This window comes from Falco punctatus (assembly GCF_963210335.1).
Source record: "Falco punctatus genome assembly, chromosome: 5".
In the NCBI taxonomy this organism is placed as follows: Eukaryota; Metazoa; Chordata; class Aves; order Falconiformes; family Falconidae; genus Falco; species Falco punctatus.
Window position 1 is genome coordinate 52,033,204 of NC_137584.1, and position 8,224 is coordinate 52,041,427.

General features: G+C 44.3%; 1 protein-coding gene across 2 annotated transcripts; it reads right to left on the reverse strand.

Moving 5' to 3' along the window:
• Positions 1 to 1,049: 1,049 nt before the first annotated feature.
• ABRACL (ABRA C-terminal like) lies at positions 1,050 to 5,278 on the reverse strand. 2 transcript variants are annotated; one of them, XM_080390091.1, is made up of 3 exons: positions 5,130 to 5,278; positions 2,713 to 2,779; positions 1,050 to 1,619 (listed from the first exon to the last, which is right to left on the reverse strand). In XM_080390091.1, exons 2-3 carry the CDS (start codon positions 2,771 to 2,773, stop codon positions 1,435 to 1,437), a joined length of 246 nt encoding a protein of 81 aa, XP_080246217.1. In that variant the 5' UTR covers positions 2,774 to 2,779; positions 5,130 to 5,278; the 3' UTR covers positions 1,050 to 1,434. The 2 variants fall into 2 exon arrangements, with proteins under 2 accessions (XP_080246217.1, XP_080246218.1); XM_080390092.1 differs by lacking the exon at positions 5,130 to 5,278 and adding an exon at positions 4,859 to 5,048.
• Positions 5,279 to 8,224: the final 2,946 nt, after the last annotated feature.

Sequence of the window (8,224 nt, forward strand, 5' to 3'; positions counted from 1 at the left end):
TTTCTGGTAACACAGGGCTGTCTGGTCTCACCCCTAGTGCAGAAGGCCTGGGGTCTTAGCCCCCCTTCTTTGGACCTGTGGAGCACTGGGGTGCAGGCAGCTCAGGTCTGGAAGCAGAATAGCTGCACTGGAGTGTCAGGGCACTGGAGCCAGTAAGCTGTGCTGAGCTTCTGCTCTGCTTCTCTGCTCCAGCTGGCTTGGACCCAGACAGCTCAAGTTTCTCTGCATATCACTTCCCTGCTCTCCAGATTCTGGGGCCAGCACAGGCAGAGGCAGTACAGATCTGTTTGCACACAGGATTTAAGTTGTTTTCCTGTTGCTCGAAGCAGAGCAAACAAAGATGAAAGGAGGAGCAGCTGGAATTACACAGCTTTGTAGAGATTCCATAACCGTGTGTGCATTTCCGGTATCTGGAAATAAGGAGACACTTCTCAAGCATTTTGCCCTTGTAAAAACTGCTAAGTAAAGGCAAATCTACCCATCTTGCAACTGTAAGAGCTGCAGCTGCAGAGCGGAAGCAGAGAGCTGTAAGCAGTTTGCTTACCCACTACTGCTTTCCTCGTGCAGCAACTCTTTCTTCCTACCGGGGGGAGCATTTTCACCTGCTAAGAAGAATGATCAGTAAGCTAGAACCCAAGCAAAAGGGCTTTTTTTCCTCCCCTCCTACTTTCTGCTTGGAGTGATGTAGAGAAAGTATGATTTTTGTGAGGAAAATAATCACAACCTGAAGCTGCTGTACCATTTTCTGGTTAACGCTGCATGAAAACGTTCAGGTTGCTCTTCACCCACTTCAAAAGTCTAGAGGACAAAAAAGTGAAAACATGTTACACTGCTAGAGATGAATGAGCTGTATCTGTAATTCATGGCTTTTTGTGCACAACCTCATCACTCCAAAGGACAGTCATTCTTCAATTGAATCATGCTGCAAAATTGTTTCTATCTCACTGTTGTGCTTTTTGTAGTTACTTAACTATGTTCCTTACAGGACTTCAGTTTGTTTTCATTTCAGATTGCAATTAAAAAGAGAAACAACAGCAATAAGAATTACATAAATTTAAGATGTGCTTTTATTTTGTATTTTCATGGCACATTTTGATTTGTAAACATTAAGTCACCAGTCCTCTTCTACATATGTTGAAAATAACCACCAGACACTCGAGAGCATTACCTGAGATTTAAAAAAACAAAACAAAAACAAAAAAACAACAAAAACAAAAAAAAAGAGAGAAAGATCTGGCATTTTACTGTACTCACATACAGTACCATTTTAGGAAGAATTACAAAAGAGTATGTTTTTCAAAATAGGACAGTTTCCTTTGAACTACAAAGATATAGAAAATACATCAAAACACCTTAGAATGATCAGCCTTATTAAGAGGATGTTGCAAGTCAATGTCTTAAAGAATTTCATTAATGCATAGCCGAAACACTGCATCAGTCCTGCAGCAGCACGATATCAACGTTGTCATGAACACCTTGTAAAAGTAGCTCCCCTTGATAAGTGACAATCTTCCGTCGTTTTGCAGCCTTAAGAGTTCCCACTAAGGCTTCAAAGAGGTTAGCACACTTTTCATCAGCAAAGAGCACACCAAATTTCACGCTCACTTGTCCATCAGCATCTATATCAAAGATATAAGACGAAAATATATGTAGATTTTCTTTCCATTAGGAGATTACTGGGGAACCAAAGTGATACACAGTCAGAACACTGAAAGTAAACCCCATGGTTTTTCCCAATTAATTGGGGAACGTATTATGAATGCTGACGATAAACAGTAGACAGAACTCCTGCCTGGTATGACTTTCCCTTTTTTCCAGAGACTCGCATCAAGGACCACATATCTGCTATGTTTATTTTTACTGATGACTTTCTGACCAGCACAGGCTATCAAACCTCTTCAAAGCATAAGGAAGAAACTGGTTTTATATAATTAAAATGTTAAAATATGTCTTTCAAATAATTTTCCCCCACTTATTAACATTTAAGGTTCGTGTTGAAAAAGCTGCAATGTGAAATCATTTCTCACACAAAGCGAGAATTTAAAAATATATGTTAAGTTTAGCTAGGTTATTCCTAAAAGGGCAGATGCAGACATACAAAATGCAAGACATACGTATCCATTTAGGTTTTGAAAAACAAATGGAACTGAACAAAACTGCATCAGAACTGAAATACATGAGCAGGCAGCACATCCACAAATTGCACAAGTATTTGTAAATAAAGGAGTTTTAACCAGCAAAGGCTTGTTAAAGAGTTCTTTTAAGAGCAAAGACTATGTTCTAAGCAAGTTTAAGGAACAATTATAACTCCTGGATTAGTTTTAGGCTCACAGATCTATGCCTTCCAAATAATACCACAATGAACAGGACTGAAGTGTATAAATTCTGAAGTTCAGAAGTTGCCAAGGAGGGAGGTGCAACTTTCTTCTCTGAGTAAGCATTAGAAGTCCAAAGAACAGGGCAATTATGTAGCTGATTTTAGTGGAAGCAGGATTTCAGGCCTACGTCCTCTGTGTTGTAGAGGCTGAAACATTTACTTTCGTAACAGAACTACTTTAATCAAAGGACAGGATGCAGGAAGTACATACAGTCCAACATTAAGTATATGTGCAAGTTTTCAGGTTACCTGAGCCTGCTTAATTAAATTTACCAAGTTCACAGGCTGATATAAGATGACTACATCTGTATGGTCAGAGATATGACAATACTTACTTTTGGTTCCCAGCCGCCGAATTTCCTCAACTAAGAGGCTAATTTCATGTTCCACATTCATTGTGGTCTAAAAAGTAAAATACACGTTGAAAAAGTTATTAGGAGATCTGTAAACTGTTTGCACCATCCTGGCCTGTTGTCAGTTCATCAGAAATGTCACAGCATTTTGTAAATCCCAGTAGTCTGGAGACACGGCTACAGGATAACCTGAGACTTCAGTCTTGAATGGATAAAGAGCCTCCACATTTGAGGGGAAGTGAGCAGAAACTAACACCTTGGTATATATATTCTACACACAAATACAAGGAGCTGATCACAAAATATGAAAACTGTGGGAAGCCTGGGAGAGAGGCTTGTTTGTTCTAAAGAATGAGCTTAGGCTGCCACAGAATCTGAGCATTCTGGTATCATCACAGGTTTTCAGGGGCTTCACAACTTTCTGTTGATGTCCTCAATAAAAGTGGAACATCTTCCTTTAAATTCCTCTCTGGGATATGGGATATGTGGTAGATTTGGGGTTTTTTAAACCATGCCACAGCTTTCCACTTACTCTGGCAAGATACCGCAGACATCCAGCTGGTTACAGCACGTCTATGTACACGGTGCCTGAAAGGACAGCAGCTACTGCACACCTGCTGCTGAGAGTGGAACTGAAGCAGAAACAAACCAAGTATCCTAAGGTGGCCAACATTTATTTCTATTCATAGCGATCCCAAGGAACTACTACACTGCCCTGTGACACACAGCAATTTTCACCAATGTGCACCAATGCCTTGCAACAGTTTAGCCTTATGCGACTTAGTACATGGCAACACTACAGTCACACCAAACACTATTTGGCTACAAAGCATCCAAAGTGAGAAACTACAGGCACCTGAAAGCTGTTCTGGGATCTGTGCTGTGCAAAGCAGCATCAGCACAAAGAAACCTTTAGGTGTGCAACTCCTTAAGCAAAAACTGTCATCAAGGTAAGCACAAGAAACCGGGCCCCGCAGACAGAGAAAGTAAAGCCTCAAATGCAGCTTCCACAGCTGCTAACAATGCAGTCTGGAACAAAACCTCTAGAGAGACCTTCTGGAGCTGAGCGCTGTCTGAAAGGGGCTCAGCCAGCACGGAGATCCTCTCCATTGTTCGGGATTTCTGTGCAGATCTGGTAAGTAAGCCGAGTTAAAAAGCTGACATCTGGATGGATCAGAAACTCTTCGAGAAAAGCTTCCCTTCCCCCCTCCTTTTTTTTTTTTTCCCCCTTAATTGAGTTAAAATAGGCAAGAGTGACATAGTTCCACACCCTGACTTATCCAAGAGGCCAAAAAACCTGTCACAGAGTCTGCTTTTCAGACCCCAAGTTCACTTGCAAAAAATCTTTTTACCATGCAAAACCGCGTAAGCTTTAGTATCAGCACAGGTTCCGGGCATAAGCCCCATCCCGACCACTCGTCCCTAAGGCACGGTGACAACGCACGGTCCGGCGGGTACGACCAGAGCAGCAGCGCCCAGCACCGCAGCGGGGCGCGGAACTGCGATCGCCTCAGGATTCTACAAACTTTTAGATTTGGTTTAACTGATCACTAAATACATCGTTACCGGTCACCGAGGAAAACATGACCCATCTACCAAATAGCTTACACTACCATCATTAATTTGTCAAACTGCCAACTTTAATATTGGTCATTAGAGTGGCAATGATTAGCATCTCCTTAAAGATGTTGGTTTAACTTTAAATGCTTTGTAACTTTTAACTCTTTAAATTCAGGTTCATTTAAAATTATTCTCCCTCATACACTGTCAATTCAAACAGCAACACTTAGAATTAAGAAAAATAAATTCCACATTATTATGCGACACGTTGGAGATCAGAGAACCGTGGCCGCCTAAAGAGGAAGGAAGAAGGGGTTCGCGGTATTTTAAGAACACTTAAATATTTATTTATATCGTCGTATACTCGACACATCAGCTATTAGAAGTACACGCCAACTATTAAACTCTCGTATTTCTGATGACGATACACTGCTGCAGGCCAGCACGATTTTTCAGGACACAGTACAAACCCGAAAGTTCTCTGTTTGCTGGAAACCCACCTCACCGCTACCCAGTACAAACCATTTCGGCAACCACCCGTCCCCCCCGCCGCAGACACCGCCCGTACCTGAGAAGATGGCTCCCCGGCGGGGCCGCGCCTGCAGGCGGAGCGCGCTCCCCTGCCCACCGAGGCACCCCCCAGCCTCCCCGGGCGCTGCCGGGGCTCGGCCGCGCCCGCCGCCGCTCCCACCGCCGCTCCCACCGCCGCCTGCGCAGGGCGACCGGGAAACGGGCCCCGCCCGGGCGAGGGGCAGCCACCGCCCGCCCGGCCAGCTCCTCTGCTCCCGCCGCGGGGGAACGGCGGCTCCCGCCGCCCGCGCCCGCCGCCCCGCACTCACCCGCTGCCGGCGCCGCCAGGGGCCGCCGCCGGCGGGAGCCGCGTCAGGCAGCGCGCGGGCAGGCGGCGGAAGGCGGGGGCAGGGCGAAGGGGCGGGCGGCGGTTACCCGCCCGCCGCCGGGGCCTCGCCCCGCTCGGTCGCCGCGGGGTCCGGGCCCCCTCCCGGCGCTGAGCTCCCCGGCCATTTTGCGCTCTGCCGTTGGTGGCTGCAGCCGGAGCGGCCCTGCCCCGCCGGCATCCCGCGGCAGCGGCCGGCGGACACCCCGCATCTGGCGCCAGGCCCGGCTCTGTGGCCCTGCGCCCGCCCCCAGTCGCAGGGCCGAGCCGTGCTGCCCGCGGCGAGGGCCACACTCCTCCGCCTCGGCGGCTCCCAACTTGGCGCCATGTACGGATTCCACCGGCACACCTCGTTCTTTTCGTGGCAGAGGCGTTCCCCAGTTTGTTCGGGAAAATGCCTTCCACGGGCGGCCCTTCAGTAGCTCCCGCTGTTCCAGCAGGCCACCTCAACAGGACACCGTCGCCTCGGTCACTTTCCCTCACCGTGCCGTGCCTCATGCTCTCTGCCTCCGCTGGCTTTCCCGGGTGACACCACACCTTCTCATATGCCCCCCACATATGTTTTCTCCTAGAAAAACCGTTGTATTTCCACAAAAAGTGAATGAGCTAGGTTCACATTTACTTTCAGTAAAGTCACGTTGCAGTTAATATTTCATTCAGTGCCACATCCTTGCACTGCGGAGAGAATGCAGTTTAATTTGTTCCATCTTGAATCTTGGTATTTGTTACTGCACTTCTCTCTCTTGCTTCCTCTTCACCTCACAGAAATGTTAACATCTTCTCTAAAGGACACCGGCATTAAAACTGAGAGCTGCGTTACCTCCTCCACAAAGCAACCAGGCAGCCTCCAACCTGCTAGTCAGAGGCAAGGCTCACACCAAATGGCTCTGGAAAATTCTCACTGGCACAGCCGAAGGCATTGCCATTCCCAGCTGTCTCTCCCACCTCCTTACGAGGCCTGACTTGCCCTAAAGCAGAGTTGGTATGAGAAGCTATTTCCAGCCCTTGCAATCCACATTTTCATGCATTAGCTTCTGAAGGTGAGGCTGGGAGACTTTCTCAGACTGTGAGCTGTGCCAGTTAGGTCTGGTCCCTTACTACATCCTCCCATCCCTGGTGCAAGGATGAATAAATAGATAATGGCACCTCAAACCACTACAGCAAGCTCCGCTAGGGCTCATTTGGCAGAACCTGCAGCTAGATAAATTGATTTGCACAGTGGAAATTATGCCAAGATCATATTTTTATCACTCCAGGGATGTATAACTGGAGTCCAAGCCCTTTGCTTTTCCAAGGCATTTTTTTGATGTTGATGCTTTTATTAGAAGATTAACTTCTCCTTAGAATAACCACTATTTATCAGTAACAGAATCTTATTAGTAAAACAGAAAACATGCTGCTTTCTCCTCAAGGAGCTATATATTCAGCAGGTGATAGCATATCAAAACATTTTCCTGAACAGATTAGCTGTATTTGACACCAGTAAGGGGTGCTCTTTTCAAAAATAAACCTTGACAGTTAGGAAAACAAGTTAGATTGAAAGGGCCAGCACTATTTTTCAGTAAATTCCTAAGTCAATAATGAAATTAATGAAATTTAAATCTGTCTGAATTGCATTAAAAGACAGTGGAGAATTCTCAGGAAAATGTAGTATCTGAAGAGCATTCATGCTTAGTGCATATGATGGCGTATGTGCTTACATTAAGGCATACTGCTTTTCCTAGGATCTTCATCTTGTTGGCCAACACAATGCTAAATACTATCATTAAAAGGATAGATTTTAAAGGAGAATCTGAGATAAACTTTTTAAAAGAGAATCTAATTAGCATGTTAGCAAATATGGCAAATATTCCAGTTATTTAGCAGTGTAGAATAAAAGTGCTTATCTTCTGGTTTTATTGTTATTAACGAGCTTTCAGTTGTATCATGCACATAATCTAGATTTCTTAATCATCAGAACACCATTACATTTGCACAAATACTGTAGACCTTTGCATAATGTGACTATTATTATGGATAATTTATGTTTGATGAAGTAATAGCTTAGGACTTTTTAGACCAAAGATATTATTAGGATGAAATATGTTAGAAATTATTTTCTGTTTTGAATCATAGCCCCTAATTTATAAGCAGTAGATCAATTATCCATCTGAGAAAGGTGAACAAAAATCTTTAATTCCTTACTTTCTTTTAACATTTTTTTGGAGGAAGTACAATTTTTTAAAATAAATGATGTCTTTTGAAAATAAAGTGTGATGTACCCAAGTATTGGTCCCCAGGAAAACATCAGGAGATTATTGAAACTATTTCTTCTATGGCCCTTCCCATCATGTAATGTAAAATAATTCTAGGTAAATAAGTCATCAAACCCATCTTTTACTGTGACAAGGGAACAGTGATGCTGCCAAAGGGTGAAAATGAGCTGGGGAGCATCAGGACTAAGTGACTGATTATGTCCTTACAGAGGCAGCAGCAGCAGGCAGGGAAAGTGAGAACTATGGAGATGGTGATTTTCGGTCATTCTGGTTCCACAAAATGATACTTTTCTTTAAAAAAAAAAAAAAAGAAGTGCAAAATTGTCCTTTACAAGCTCATAGGATAGACATGGACACACATATTTCATATCACTGGCTAGAGTCATCATCAGATTCATAATTCATTAATCATTTTAGCTGCATTTACTAAGTGTGCTCCCCAAAAGTCATGAGATTCTGCCTTAAAACACACTATTCTAATTTGACCTTCCTTGGCATCTTACTGTCCCCCTAGACGCACAGTTTTACATGAAGGCAGCCAAACAGAGGCATAATGTAGTGTAAGATTTTAAAAACATAGTTTGAGAACACCACAGTAGACATACTGGATCTGCTCAAACAATTATGCCAGCATTTTGCCTCCAGCAGTGACCAAGAGCAGGCATTTGGAAAACAGTACAACCAATGAAAACCATCAGTTGATGCCCTGGTTTCTCTCCTCATTCCCGGCACTTGTATGGCAGCAAGTAATTATTCCATTTTCTCCTTTCTCCATTACATCCAT

What these genes read in the sequence shown, in the direction of transcription:
- ABRACL (XM_080390091.1), bottom strand. Translation starts at nt 2,773, where the DNA reads ATGAATGTGGAACATGAAATTAGCCTCTTAGTTGAGGAAATTCGGCGG. An exon ending in TCGGCGGCTGGGAACCAAAA is followed by an intron (nt 1,620 to 2,712) that starts GTAAGTATTGTC and finishes TCTTTGATATAG; the next exon opens with ATGCTGATGGACAAGTGAGC.